General features: G+C 53.6%; 5 protein-coding genes across 5 annotated transcripts; 4 read left to right on the plus strand and 1 right to left on the minus strand.

Moving 5' to 3' along the window:
- Nucleotides 1–335: 335 nt before the first annotated feature.
- On the plus strand, nucleotides 336–1,294 carry J3D65DRAFT_692195 (uncharacterized protein; the record flags this gene model as incomplete). Its single annotated transcript, XM_066803934.1, has 1 exon — nucleotides 336–1,294. Exon 1 carries the CDS (start codon nucleotides 368–370, stop codon nucleotides 1,292–1,294), a length of 927 nt encoding a protein of 308 aa, XP_066657954.1. The 5' UTR covers nucleotides 336–367.
- Nucleotides 1,295–3,293: 1,999 nt separating this feature from the next.
- On the plus strand, nucleotides 3,294–5,304 carry J3D65DRAFT_692199 (general substrate transporter; the record flags this gene model as incomplete). The annotated part of the gene is made up of 9 exons (XM_066803935.1): nucleotides 3,294–3,388; nucleotides 3,443–3,689; nucleotides 3,734–3,812; nucleotides 3,859–3,912; nucleotides 3,963–4,071; nucleotides 4,123–4,406; nucleotides 4,451–4,756; nucleotides 4,804–4,975; nucleotides 5,024–5,304. The coding sequence occupies 9 exons, from the start codon at nucleotides 3,294–3,296 to the stop codon at nucleotides 5,238–5,240; spliced, it is 1,563 nt and encodes a 520-aa protein (XP_066657955.1). The 3' UTR covers nucleotides 5,241–5,304.
- A 792-nt stretch (nucleotides 5,305–6,096) lies between these two features.
- J3D65DRAFT_263275 (uncharacterized protein) lies at nucleotides 6,097–8,329 on the minus strand. The gene is made up of 2 exons (XM_066794904.1): nucleotides 7,759–8,329; nucleotides 6,097–7,553 (listed from the first exon to the last, which is right to left on the minus strand). The coding sequence occupies exons 1-2, from the start codon at nucleotides 7,890–7,892 to the stop codon at nucleotides 6,164–6,166; spliced, it is 1,524 nt and encodes a 507-aa protein (XP_066657956.1). The 5' UTR covers nucleotides 7,893–8,329; the 3' UTR covers nucleotides 6,097–6,163.
- A 460-nt stretch (nucleotides 8,330–8,789) lies between these two features.
- Nucleotides 8,790–10,670, plus strand: J3D65DRAFT_644778 (inner membrane transporter yfaV; the record flags this gene model as incomplete). Its single annotated transcript, XM_066802173.1, has 8 exons — nucleotides 8,790–8,893; nucleotides 8,961–9,159; nucleotides 9,214–9,416; nucleotides 9,472–9,578; nucleotides 9,647–9,953; nucleotides 10,015–10,326; nucleotides 10,393–10,464; nucleotides 10,514–10,670. 8 exons carry the CDS (start codon nucleotides 8,790–8,792, stop codon nucleotides 10,668–10,670), a joined length of 1,461 nt encoding a protein of 486 aa, XP_066657957.1.
- Nucleotides 10,671–11,392: 722 nt separating this feature from the next.
- J3D65DRAFT_617212 (uncharacterized protein) lies at nucleotides 11,393–13,422 on the plus strand. Its single transcript, XM_066799533.1, has one exon. The coding sequence runs from the start codon at nucleotides 11,800–11,802 to the stop codon at nucleotides 13,012–13,014; it is 1,215 nt and encodes a 404-aa protein (XP_066657958.1). The 5' UTR covers nucleotides 11,393–11,799; the 3' UTR covers nucleotides 13,015–13,422.
- The last annotated feature ends 759 nt before the right edge of the window (nucleotides 13,423–14,181 follow it).

The raw sequence follows: 14,181 nt of genomic DNA on the forward strand, positions 1-14,181 counted from the left end.
AACCATTTTGCCACCTCCATGGAAACATCATTGTACGGAAAGAGACGAGACACTGGGACCATTCGATCTGAAGGCAAGGATATATGATCTGTTCAATATAATCGAAAAGGTTGCAAAAAGGAAGCACGGTGCGGAGGGATTAGCTGTAGAAGTGTGGACAGAGCTCAATGCACTGAATGAACAAAGGAAATGAGAAAGGCAGAATTTAACGAGGCTTGAATGTCATTCAAACAATGCATGTTGTGAACTTACGAAGGTGTGTTGTTGAACAATGACTCTTTTGTCCCGTATAAAACGGATCCATCAGCAACTCATCACTCAATTTCCAAAACACTCCCATATTCTCTCCCTCCCCAAAACCGAAATCATGGTGAACCAAGAGGAGCTCGCCGCGATTCGCCACCTTTTTGGCGACCACGAAGCCCAGCTCTGGAGCGAGGGCCGCGGGCACATGTTTGTCCGTGACAACGAAGGTGAGATACACAACGTGCGGGGCGAAATGTTCGATGAGCTGAGACGAGTTGCTGCGGTGCAGCAGCAGCAGCAGCAGCAGCAGCAACAGAGACAGCGACAACATCAACAGCCACAGGAGAACTATGATGCCGACGTCGAGAGCAACGAGGATAGCTTTTCGGAGAGTGACTCAGACCTGAGCGCTTCCAGCTACAGCTCTTCCGAGGACGGATCCGGCATCTGGGACGAAGAAGTTCTGCTTCCTCCGTTCACCAACGCCGACATCGAACGCTTCGCGGGACACCAGATCCACACCATGTTGGTTGAAGGTCCGCTTTCCCCACAGCAAGTTGCCATTGTGCACCGACTCTTCGGCGAGCTGGCAGCGCAACTGTGGCTTGCAGGCCGTAGGTCCATGATGGTGCGCACGCCCGAAGGTGAGTATTGCATGGTAATCCGTGGAGATCTTAGACGCCGGCAACAGCAACAGCAGCGGGATATGCTAGAGCATTTTCAACAACAGCGGCAGCAGCAACTCCAGCAGCAGCAACTCCAGCAGCAGCAACGGCAACAGCGGCAACAGCGGAGGCGGTCACCCTCGCCCGTAGAGCTTGCGGCCGTCGAGCAGCCCGTAGAGGTCGAGGCGGTTCAGCGTCCAGTTGAGATGCCGGCGCGAGAGCAGCCGCTGTCGACGGCGCAGCTGCTCTTCATCGCACAGGAGTTTGGTGACGAGGAGGCCCATCGCTGGTTCGAGGGCCGCGGCAGCCGGTATGCTCGCAACCGCGACGGTGAAGTTGTCCTGATCCGATCCGCGCTGTTTGAAACGTTCCAGCTGCAGTAACTGCCACAGCTTTCAGTGCTCGCTATGCGCGTGGCTGGAGCTTATAGATTCCAAAGATTCTGCAACAGGTAAGTCTAGAAATAAATTCTACTGGTTAGTCAAGACATTGCTTTCGTAAACTGAAGAAGATGTGACACTGTGGTCTTGATGTTACATGCTCAGAAGATTGAAAAGGTGATACTGAAGACAGCATCGTTGGAAGTGTTCGACACTGCAATCATGGGTGATTTACCTCAATTTCGACAAGCAATCCGATTGCGGAGTGAACTGCTGGGCGGAGAAGCGCGTCTGAAAGAACGTATGGACTGTCGGTGTTACCTCAGATGAAGCGCACAGTGCTCCGAGAGCAGTCGTCCACCACCGCTGCTCTGGGAGAAATTCATCACCCGTTTCTGCATCATCGGAAAATTCTCCGCCTCAACAAGACGACCAAGATCACATCAGCCCACCCATCTCGCGCATTTCCGCCGACATCGGACACATGCCGCTCGCATCTGCGCAAGAGGCACAGTAGCACTGAAGTATGGCTAAACGCCCTGCGATTCGTAAACTTTGCGGACGGCGGCCGTGGTTGGCTGCCAATTCCCGCAACCGCGTGGACCGGCCGAAAGAAGGGAAGAAGCTGCAAGTGTGCGCTCGAGTCGAGTTGCAGAAAGTCAAGGTATCACAGGGCGTTACTGGTGGAAGACTTGTCGTTGATGGTGGGCGCGGGCTGCCGTCGACGAGCGGGTGGCAGAATCCCTGTGCACATCACTCAGGTTGGTTGTCTCTCGTTGTCGCGGGGCCCCGCGGGGTTGAACTGCATGGATCTGCGTCGTGTCCAGGGAGAAGGTTAAGGTTTGGCGATACGGCGTCCGGCTCTTGGGATTGGACACGCAGAAATCTTGATTGATACTGTGACGTGGTGGGCTGGTGGTTTGAAGAGAGACGGGAAGGACAAGTGATAAAGCGAGCGACAAAGACGGTCGAGAGCAAGCTCGACACCGTGGACCTGGAGAGAGCCGAGCCCCTGGTCCTGGATGCCTTCTGGAAAGAGCTTGATCGAATCGTGGATGGATTCTTCCGGGCGCCTCTGCGTGTGGGGAGGCAGATGATTAGAATGATATGGATGTTCGCATAAACAGGACAACTCCTAGATTGCGAGCTCTTCTCCAGTCGTCTTCGTGATCTTGTAAGAGGCTGCTATCTTCCGCTTTATGCTGGGTAGTCTGCATAGCGAAGGGATCATCCATGCTCGGTCCGGTCGAGCTTTTGCCGGGATGCACGTTGGTATCGTGACTTCAACTTGTCGTGAGTTTGGCAAGTGGTTCCGTCAAACTGCTTTGTGGCTCGGACTTCCTAGACCTGTTAGAGTATTTCTGCACGCGCGTCAGCAGTGTTCGATTGCTCCTCTCGTTTCCAAATTCCAGTCTTGTTGCTCCCAACAAATGCAACAGCTGCAATAGACTTCCATCAGATGTCAGCCTTCCGGCGCCGCTGCAGCAAAAATACCACCTAAAACAGCAACGCTCCAAACCTTGTCCAAAAAACACCTGTGCATCCCCGCAAAAGCAAAAATCTTGACGGACGCCATTTCCCCGCGGCGTCGTTCTGGCCTGCTTTGGCGTTCAATCATCAGCACAAGAGCCTCACAGGAGCACAAGTATAGTTTGGGTCAGTTTGCGGGTTCCCCGCAGCTAGCCTAGATTTGTCAATTTTCGACGCCTGAAACCCTGCCCCTTGGGTTGGCGATGGTTGGATTGGATTGTGAGAGAAGTTTGAAGGATCAGCCGTAGATGATGATCGTTAGTGCCTGCCGTATCTAATCAATACCACGTGTCTGTTCCGGGCCGCTATAATAAGCGTGCCCCTGCCATAAACGGTATAGAAGACTTTGTTGCCAGTCTCGTTTGTTGAACTCCTGCGCCGGCGGGAGTAACACTGTGGATTATTGACTAGTCGACTGCCTGGAACCACAGAATCACGCACTGGACTCACACTCACATCCCTTTCTGCAGCCATGCCACTATTCAAAAGGCCCACAGATGTCGAAGGCTCGGCCCTGCCCGCCATCGTCATCGGCACATTCGTGGCCTTCGGGGGCGTACTCTTCGGGTATGACACGGAACTCTTCTAGGCACGCGATCTATATCCTAATCAAATCCATAGCTATGACACGGGAACCATAGGAGGCATACTGGCGATGGATTATTGGAAGAAAGAGTTCACGACCGGGCACATCAACTCCAAGGGAGAGCCTGACGTGACGTCGAGCCAGCATTCGGAAATCGTGTCGATTCTCTCGGCTGGAACCTTCTTCGGCGCGCTGACGGCAGCTCCAATGGGTGATCATCTTGGTAGGAGAATGGGACTGATGGTTTCTACCGGCATATTCTGCGTGGGAGTTGCGTTTCAGGTGGGTACTCGTGTGGAGTGCAGGAACTTGGCTGATTGGAACAGACTGCCGCTACGGCAATCCCGCTTTTTGTCGCTGGTCGATTCTTTGCTGGATACGGTGTCGGTCTGATCAGTGCCTTGAGCAAGTAAAACTGGCGAGCATGACGGATTGAAGCTGACCTTTGTAGTCCCACTGTATCAATCCGAAACTTCACCAAAATGGATCCGTGGATCAATTGTCGGTGAGCAATACTATACTTCCCCATTGATGACGTTGCTGAATGCTTCTCAGGATGCTACCAACTCGCCATCACCATTGGTCTTCTCCTTGCCGCAATCGTGGACAATGCAACCAAGAATAGAAACGATTCTGGGTCTTATCGGATTCCCATAGCTGTACAGTATTACTCGCCTGTTGCAGTTCGAAAATTTCAGACACTAATGGTGGTTAGATTTGCATGGGCCATTATTCTGGTTGGCGGCTTGATTTTCCTCCCCGAAACTCCGAGATACTTGATCAAAAGAGACAACTACCCAGAGGCCGCGAAATCCCTGGGGAAACTGCGCCGTTTGCCTGTTAGCCATCCTGCGATCAACGACGAGCTGGCCGAAATTCATGCGAACCACATGTACGAAATGTCGCTTGGCCGGGCCACTTACATTGACTGCTGCCGCGGAAATCTCGGCGTGCGTCTCGCGACAGGCTGTGCGCTTCAGGCGTTGCAGCAGCTGACCGGTACGTAATCCGCAATAGCATGTGGCGAAGACTGACAGCCATAGGTGTCAATTTCATCTTCTACTACGGAACGTCGTTCTTCAAGAATGCGGGCTTCGACAACCCCTTCACCATCACCATGATTACATCGTGCATCAACGTAGCCACGACTTTGCCTGGCCTTTGGATGATTGAGTCGTGGGGTCGGCGTAAACTGCTCCTCATGGGCGCCATAGGAATGGCATTCTGCCAATTTGTGGTGGCCATAACCGGGACTGTGGCCAAGACGACGGATCGGCCGGCGCAAAAGGCAATGATCTCGTTTGTCTGCTTCTACATCTTCTTCTTCGCGTGCAGCTGGGGCCCAGCTGGTAAGTCCTCCTCTTACAACTCCGGCTCTTGCTAACCCCAGACCTAGCGTGGGTGGTCACTGGAGAAATTTTCCCGCTCAAGGTTCGTGCCAAGTCACTGAGTATGACGACCGCGTCCAACTGGCTGCTGAATTGGGCCATTGCGTACTCGACACCGTACATGGTCGATGATGGGCCTGGAAACGCAAACATGGGGGCGAAGGTGTTTTTCGTGTGGGGGTGAGTCATTTTCAACCAACCACTGAGGATAACGCTAATATTTGAAAGGACATGTTGCTTCATATGCATCATCTTCGTCTGGGCATGCATCTACGAGACCAAGGGCTTGAGTTTGGAGCAGGTAGACGAGCTGTACGAGAAGGTTGATCGAGCCTGGAAGAGTCCTGGCTTTGTGCCCGAAACGAGGTTTGTCGACGAGATTGAAGGAACAAAGGATGGCAAGACTGTGGTGCAGCAGTCAGTGGAGAAGGTGGAGTCTGCGTGATGATTTCTTTTCGACGCCGCCGAATAATTGATTGAAGAATGTGCGAGTTGCAACTGCGAGTAGCCAATAGGAAGAATTTAATGAAGAGTTGATTTCAGAAATCGAAGAAAGTCTCGGAAAGACCTAGCTTCGGCGCCAAAATTGGTGACACTCGTGAAACAGCGGCAGCATCCATGCAATAAAGAGTGCGGACAGGATGCATTCAAGCTTCTCGCAGCAGGGAGTGAGCTTTAGAGCTCTTAGTAGCCGGATCCCCGAGAACAGAAAATGGAGGGATGAAAGCGCAAGTGTTTGCTGTGTGCGTGCCACGATTTCGCTACCTGACCGGCAGGCGCAGGTGGTTAGCAGGCTACCCCAATATGGCCTAGCGCAACCACGCTGGTGGCGCCAGCAAAGAGCCCTTACGCACACCTTCGACCTGCCTTGTTCATCGATGAACCCCATTCAAGCACTTCCTTGGTGGCTGGTGGAATGCGTGTCCATATGCCTTCAGGTGCCCGCAAACTTCCAAGATCCGTTAGTGTCTGCCTGTACCACTAACCGAAAAGAGCAGGTTTCAGGTAAGCACCCCTTGCTGATCTTCGCGTAGCCTGACCTCTTCGCCCCTCAGACAACCAGGTAGTATCCGAGGACGAAGTTGGTTAGAATGTCTTGGAACTTCGCGGTGTCTAACGATCTGGTCACAGCCCTAGGAGCGACAATTGTGGCATGAAAAAGCCAAGTTTGCGTACTTTCTTCCGTTTGAAAGCCTCCCATCGTCAAGAGCCTGGGACTCCACCGGCGCCGTAAAACCAAGAGGACTGTAGAATGAGTGTTGCGCTGATTGAAGACTGTCACAAGTGGAGAGTACCATACAATTGAATATAGCAGGAAAAACTTGCCTCGTTCTTCCTCGCTCCCAAATCACCGCTCGGACATTGAGATTACAGCCTCGCACTCACGACTACTTTTTCCGCCGCTTTGGCCTCCAACGCCTCTCTCGCCTTCGCGTTAAATTTCCTCCACATATCCTTTCGCCTCTCGTGGCCCGCCATGAATCTGTCAAACCAAACTTGATCAAATGGCGGCAACGCTCTCCCCTTGCCATCCTCCGTCGGTGGGCCCGTCAGCTCCCTGATGGTCTCCATGTACTCTTTAAAGTCCGGAAAAACAAGGTTGAACTTGGGACCATCGCCGCGTTGAGCGATACGGTCCTTCTCCCAGCGCTCCTGCTCCTGGACTGAGGGCAAGTTCTTGACGCGTCCTGCGAGGAGGCGAGCCGCGAGAACGGCCTGGTATTCGAAAATCTTGAAGGTCAGACCAGCGTTTACGGCACCTACGAAGACGATGGATGGGTCGGGCGTGTAGATCGTGTGGAGGTACAGATTTGGGATGCGGTTGTTTCTGGGCGTCGGAACTGGCTTCTTCGGATTCTGGGGAGTGGTGGAGGGCTGCTGGAAGAATGGGAGCGTCCAGGTATATCCTGTGCCGAAGATGATGTTGTCGACGCCAGAGACGGATGAGCCGTCCTGAAAGAATACCGTGCGCGTTTCGGGCTCTACTCGGGTGATGGAGGGGACTCTACGTATTAGAGGGTGATTGAAGGCTTCGTCGCCAAAGTAGCCGTTGAAATTGTGACCGACGACGACGGCATGAATTGGTTTTTGGGCGGTCGCGGTCAGGTCGTAGGCAATGTCCGCGGCCGAGACAGACGCACCAACCACGACAACCTTCTTGCCCTTGTATGCGTCCCGGCCGCGGAAGTGCTTGCTGTGGATGACGCTTCCAGGCCAAGCATTTGCAAGCTCAGAGAGTCCTGGGGCAAAAGGGATGTACGGCACACTGTAGTGGCCTGAAGCAACGACCACAGCGTCGAAGCGCTCCTCCCACCAATAATCCGTCTTTTCGCCGTCTTTACGCAGGGTCAATTTCCATTCCTCGCCACGGCCGCCTCCGATATCTACCTTTTCGGCTCTCTCGACGGTGGTGTTGTAGCTGACGAGGTCCTGGTATCCATTGCGCTCGACCAGCGATCGAACGTACTCCAAAACGAGGGTCCAGTGCCGCCAGGGTGCGTCTTCGCCATAGACATTCTTGGCCCACTCAGACAGCTGGTTGGGAAAGGGTTCTTGGGTAAATTCCATAGGAACGAAGTCGACATTGGTTTCGAGATAGGGGTAGACAGTTGACTCGGAGTAGCGAGGCGTTGATGACTTAGGGGTCTGAGCTGGGAGGTGAGAGGGAATTGTAGGCAAAGGCGGGTCTGCTGTCCGGGAGCCTAGCAGGGGGATTTCAGTTGGTTGAAGAATTGGTGGTGGTTTTGTCTCGCCGAGCCTGCGTCGTAGTCAGACGAGCTGGTCATGATTGAGCGATTGAAGAGGAAAAGATTTCGGAGTGCTCCCTGCGATATACTCCCAGATGCATCAAAGCGCTCACATGCTCTCAAGTGCCATATGCAAGGATAGCTCGAAAGCTTTCTGCGCTCCGATGCATCGCGAGTCCGGGGTATTGCGTGAAAAAAAACTTGAGAGTGGCCTACCAGCAGCCTCCAGGAGCTTCACGGCGCTCAAAAACCCTGACGATGTCAAATGTCCTCTCTTTCGCGAGTGCGTCGATTGCTATCGCGCCGGCTGGGCCAGCACCTATGACTGCTACGCGCTTTGCGGGCGCCATTTGAGAAGCAGTGAGCTCGCAGAGATTTGCGAGAACGAAATGTTGTGTAGGAATGAGGGACTAAGGAGATGCCGTTTGATAAAGCAGGTGGGCGGGGTCATAAAGTCGAAGTGATTCGACCAAGGTTGACGGCTCCACACAAGCTTCCTTCCGGTCCTCGAAGCTCGGGCTTGACTATTCTACCCTTGCTCGGCGGGCTTGTGCGGCATTTGTGGGGACAGGTGTGGAGACAACCCAGCCAATGCAGGATATTAACAGTCGCAATGCTAGACAGCTTCTTGTTGATGGCACGTCGCGAGTGCTCAAAAGGACTTGCCGAAAATGGCCGATTTTCGACGCCGTTCGGGGTCGATAAGTTCAAATCCCGATAAACTCAGAAGGGACTTGGCACGATGGTGAAATATGGCGTGCTCAGCGGTATAGACGTCGAACCGCGGGGCTAACTAGAATATCCCTGCAAGCCCGACATGGCGGGTGAACAACGTGGAAGTCCAACTGTTGGAGAGGGCATTGTGCAGAATCAAGCTGCAGACAGATATTCCATCTTCCAGGCCTCATGAGATTTGTTTTTGGTCCGCCAAGTTGCGCCGTATTGCGCCATGTTGATCCTCGATTTTCTCAATCAGACCTGCTTCCACTCCCTGTTGCATCACTGGAAGGATTCCTGGGCAGACATAAATGTCCAGATGTATGGACAAATGGGAGCTATGGCGTGATGTTCCAAGAGCGCGGCACACGAGGGGCATGACGAACTAGAGTTTTTGGGAGACGCGCTTTGGGAAGACATGTACCTGCAGGGCAATTGGTAGTTAATATGCCCTAGCCTCACATCCGAACCCAAGTTTTAGCATTCTGCCCACCTCGCGAATACGCCTTCAACCAACCGCGGACGTCAAGATGGGGAAGCCGGAAGACTTACAGTTTATCGACTTCTCAGGACAGGAGTCGCCAATCTCTGAGCCTGACTGGACGGAACAAGAAGAAACTCGAGCGCGACGAAAGTCTGTCGACAGGATCGCGTCGATTTGTTGCACTGGACTGTCTTGCTGACTGGCCGTGTGTTTGCAGAATCGACAGCTCCGTGCTACCGCTCTTGTATCTAGGACTACTCGTCTTTCAACTCGATCGCATGAACTTGGCAAGCGCTCTTACCGGCGGATTTGCAAAGGACATCAAGGTCAACCAGGACACAATTAATCTCGGTAACCAGCTCATGTTTCTCGGGATCGTACTCCTCGAGATTCCATCGAACATGCTCTTGCAACGGGTGAGCAGCCCTGATATGAAGAAAAAGGAGATTCTGACATGACGTCAAAAAAAGATTGGTCCGCGCAAGTACATATCTGGACAAGTAATGCTGTTCGGGTTCGTTGCGACCATGCAGGTCTTCCTTGTCGACAAGAAGGGCTTTCTGGCCTCGCGCATGATGCTCGGGCTGGCCGAGGCCGGCTATATCCCAGGCGCGTGCTATACGCTGTCGACGTGGTATACCAGGCGAGAACTCGCCAGGCGTATCGCCGTCTTGTATGCTCCCAGTTCTCGCTCGGTTCGAAAGGTCCGTGGTTTGACAGCAGAGCAGCTTCTTCGGCATGTTCAGCGGTAACGCTCTGAGTCCCATCCTAGCGTCAGGCATCCTGAAGCTCAAGGGCGAGCACGGGATGAAGGGTTGGCAGTGGCTATTTCTGAGTACGTTCCCCTTTGTCTTCGTTGAGGCAACAGCTCCGGGCATGCCACTGACAGGGAACTCTTGACAGTTGAGGGTGTTTTCACAATTTTCGTCGGGTTATCACTGCTCTTCCTCCTGCCTGGCTCTCCTGACACACCTGACCCGCTCCTGAGCCCGGGAATAATCCGCTTCAAGGGTTCTGAGAGAGAAATACTGCAAAAACGTCTGGAATTGGATGATGAAGAGAGACGTGGTGGTGCTCAAGGCATGCGAATTCCACCAAAACTCGTGTGGAAGACCATTCTGCACTGGAAACGATGGCCACACTTCCTCAGCAGTTTTGCGGTGTTCTCCACTTGGAGCCCCTTAACGACCTACACCCCGACAATCATCATGTGAGCATATCCCCACGCTTTTCGAGGGCTTCAATATTCGATACTCACAATTTGGACCCAGGCATCTCGGGTTCGATCGCATTGCGGCGAACGCCCTCGCTGCTGTGGGAGCGTCTCTCGCGCTCGTCGTTGTCTTCATATTCGCCTACATTAGCGACCGATTTAACAAACGCGGCTTCTCGGTGATTGGTGCGCACTTTTGTTATTTGGTCGTCCTAGTCGTGGCCCGCCAGGCGCATCCTCATGTCGGAAAGTGGTCACGTTGGGGTCTATGGACAGCTGTCAACAGCTTTGCAGTGGGATACCACCCAGTCCACAACTCTTGGGTGCAACTCAACTGCCGAGAGCCTGGTGAAAGAAGCATCAGCATTGCGTAAGTATTTTTCGGTCTGAAGGTAGCTTCATCCTGAGTCTGACAGCGCTAACTCGTATCAATCAGAATGTGGGTCATGCTCTCCATAAGTGGCTTGATGGTTGGGACGCAGTATTACCGAGGAGACGATACCCCCTTGTGAGTGGATTTCCTCATCATCCCTCGTGCTTTTGTTGACGATTCCTAGTTATCATAATGGGTTGAGGACTCAGATCATCATGGTTGTGGTGGGAATGATGTTTGCCGTTTTGCAAGTTGTAATCTATGCTGTTCATAATAGACGTGTTGCGCAAGGCAAGCACAAGCCGCCCGCGGGAGAACCACCCAGAATCTACGTTCTGTAGAGCTAGGAGGGTCAAACAAACTATTTTCCACGCGAATCTTCTCCTGTATCTGCGCCATGAGCATTGAAGCGTTGGGATATCCGTGCCCATACCAAAGGGTCAATTACTTAAGAGCTCGACTAGGCTACCAGAGTCGGTCGATGATACCGGTGTGTCCATTCCGTGAGGAGGAAGAGTGGCGCGAAAGATGGACCATGGTCTCCATTCTGGCTCCAATGTTTTTTCGAGTAAATGTCAGGGACCAAGGTCGAGGCATCAGTTTCGAAAGCAAGGGGGAATCACATGGCTTGAAATTCAAGTGGTTCAGGGTTTCGTGACTGGTTCAGGTCGTGACTGGTTCAGGGCTCCTTGACTGGTTGAGGGTCGATGACTGGTTGTGGATCCATTACCCGCTCAAAACTCGATGAGTGGCTCAGGGGTCCACGGCAGATTGAGAGACAGCATGGCTCCAAAAATAGGCTGGTGGTCGAAGTAAGTGGATTGAGCTGACCGTGGTCGAGTACTGAACAGCAGAGGATTGCGCGTTGAGGCGACCATCGCGACGTGGAAGTTTGGTGTCGCAGCGAAAGACGTGGCCGTGGGTTGCGGGGTCAAGGTGTGCGCCACCCGCACCGCCACAAGTAGCCGAGCGTGCAGGTGGCTGACTGGCTGATGCCTGGATGCCTGCCTGCCTGTCTGCCTGAGGTGGGCTGCTGCAGCCCTGACTGGTTTGTAACCAACGACTCAAACAAAGACCCACGACGTCTTGCTTCATTCCCTTCTTTCTTCTCCTCCCTCACTGCGCTCGACCTTGGTTCGCCTGGCCGTCAGACCTTGGTACAGTGCACCCCAACACCGCAGCGAGCTATCGTGGTACAGCTGCGTAGGGCTGAGGCATGCGCAAACCCAACGACTGTGACTTCCGTTCGGTCCCACACCTTGCCCGCCCTGTGGCCCTTTAAGCCGCGTCGCTCCCTCGCGCCGTTCGACTTTTCTTTCTTCTCTCTTCTTCACCTCACTCCAACACCACGCTTCAGCCATCTACTGCCCGTTCAACGCTACACGCTCGCCGAACCCACCGCTCTCAAACGCCACCTCTCGAGCCTTCTCACCCGAACAAACCTCCCCACCACCTCGTTCTTCGAACACCATGAAGCGCGACAACAAGACCTCGAGCCGCGGCTCCAAGCGACGCCCTGGCGCTGCGCGCACCGATCGCGACGGCGACATCTCCATGGACGCTCGCCCTCAGAACACCAACAGAATCGGCAAGGCCAGCTCGCGTGGCGGCCCTTCGCGGTCCAATGGCCGACCAACCGTCAACACCAACGCTCTGCAGCGCGAGCTTTCCAAACAGACAAACAATGGCGCCTCCTCAATAGCCAGATCTTCGCGACCCGCACAATCTCCGGCCTCCACAATTAAAGTCCAGTTCAGAATCACTGGTTTCAAAGCAAGCAAGGCCTCAATCAACGAAGATGGCGGAGTCGGCTCTCTCGTCGCCTTCCTCGAGAAGAAGGTGACATTCAACATGCAAAAGAATGCAAAGAGCAGGGGCGTCGCTCCGCCGGAGCCTGTCAAGATCAAGCGATACATCACCGAAAGCCTGGACTCGCTCCTCGTCACCGTCACAAGCTTGGAATCGTCTTACCTCCGGCGACTGGACGGCTGGATATTTGCCGGCAAGCCATTGAAGATTGTGCCTGCGGACAAAGACAGCCCCGACCGGGAGCCAGAGCAACCCGGAAGCAGCAGCGCAGAGCTCATGGCTGTATTCCTCAAGGTGCTCGACCGCCGTTACTCTACCGAAAACAAACTGCTCGACCTCAGTGCCATTGGCCAAGATCCCGACCTCGTCAACCTGGGCATTTTCAACACGGCGTCCACGACCAACAAATGCTTCCCGGCCTTGATGAAGACACTCGACAAGCAATTCAAGACGGCCACGGAAAAGAGGGAAGCGATTCAGAGCATCCTGCTGCAAAACAACCAACTCTCAGACCTCAAGGTCATCAGCTCATTAGCGGCCACCCTTCCCGACCTCAAGAACCTCGACCTGTCCAACAACAACATCTCACAACTCGCCGATCTGGACCCGCTCAGACGAAAGCTCCGCAAGCTCGACCACCTCATCCTGTCGACAAACCCCCTCGAGCAAGCTGTCCCGAACTGGCACGAAGAAGTCATTCGCTGGTTCCCGACGCTGCGCTTCCTCAACACCGTCCAGATCCGCTCAGACGAAGAGGCTGCCGCCGCCGCAGCCAAAGCCAATCCCCCTCCACGCGGTGGCATTGGCAATCCCGGACGCCCCCCCGTCGCTGGCGAAGACAGCGCCGTTGCATCGATGGAATGGGAGGAGCTCTAAAATTCCTGTACAAATCGCAGACGGAGTCAAGGCATGTCATCAGTTGGGATTAGCTAGTCATTTTGCAGCGTCTTTCGACGCATCCACCTGGATGGGACAATTACATTTCTTCTGGTTTTTGGATGCTCATAATCATCTTCGAATTTTCTCTTCGTACTTTTTCTCTTGTAAGGTGACTTTTGGAACGGGAGCAGCTCTGAATACCAATTGCAGACGGAGTCAAGGCGTGTCATCAGTTGGAGATAGCTTGTCGTTTTAAAGCGTCTTTCGACGCATCCACCAGCATGGGGAAATTCTATTACTTCTGGTTTCGATACTACCACTCGGTCATCTTCGTTCTATTTCACTTCTCATTCAATGTAATTGTTGACACCAGCCAATGCAAACAATGCAAACAATCCAACCAACTACCGTCTACCTACACACTAGCTGCTACTACAGTGACCCTGCATTTGACGAGTGTCTCCGGCTGTCTGTGCTGCAGGTGCAGGTGCAGTCCCCAACTACCGCGCGTAAGGCAAGGCGAGGCGAGGCAAGGCAGGTCAGCACTCTATTTTTGATACTCGGCGCGATGGAAGGAGGGTCGTGCATCTTTGCGTGGATCCTTCGACTCGCGTCGGCCGTGGAGATCGCCTCAGGGTCTGTCTGCCTGCCTGCCTGTCCCCTCCGTTGGGACTGCCTGTACGTCTACCCATGTGCCGCTTTCGCAGCCGCAAAGAGCGCGGCGGCACAAGAATGTGGGCAATCGAATTGACGGGAGTGACACACAGAAGAAGAGCTTGTTCTCGATGAGGAATCGGGTTGAATTGAATACCCGTGGTCATGCACCACAGACCTACCTCTCAATCGAACATCCCCGTCTAGCAACAAAACACATACATCAAGGTTTGTCATTGTTGAGTGAACCGATGGCCGCCGACACAGGCACATAGCGGAGTTTTCCATGAGACTAGTCATGTTCAACGTCGATACTAATCACGTTCAACATCCATACAACCTTACCTTACCTTCCCACTCTCCACTTCGGCTTTCTTGTTCGAGGAGGTCCGCATGTGTTTTGCTCTGCTGTCAGTGTACGCAAACACCTCAGCCACGCCCGCCGATCACATCTCCACTCTTGAGCGTCCGTCTCCACTGCTAGCCGCGCAACACGCAGATCCAGCCATG

Source organism: Phyllosticta citribraziliensis (assembly GCF_038025025.1).
Source record: "Phyllosticta citribraziliensis strain CPC 17464 chromosome Unknown J3D65scaffold_3, whole genome shotgun sequence".
NCBI lineage: Eukaryota > Fungi > Ascomycota > Dothideomycetes > Botryosphaeriales > Phyllostictaceae > Phyllosticta > Phyllosticta citribraziliensis.

Coding starts and splice junctions, on each gene's coding strand:
- J3D65DRAFT_617212 (XM_066799533.1), top strand. CDS start 11,800: ATGAAGCGCGACAACAAGACCTCGAGCCGCGGCTCCAAGCGACGCCCT.
- J3D65DRAFT_263275 (XM_066794904.1), bottom strand. CDS start 7,892: ATGGCGCCCGCAAAGCGCGTAGCAGTCATAGGTGCTGGCCCAGCCGGC. Junction 7,554..7,758: donor GAAGCTCCTGGAGGCTGCTG/GTAGGCCACTCT, acceptor ACTACGACGCAG/GCTCGGCGAGACAAAACCAC.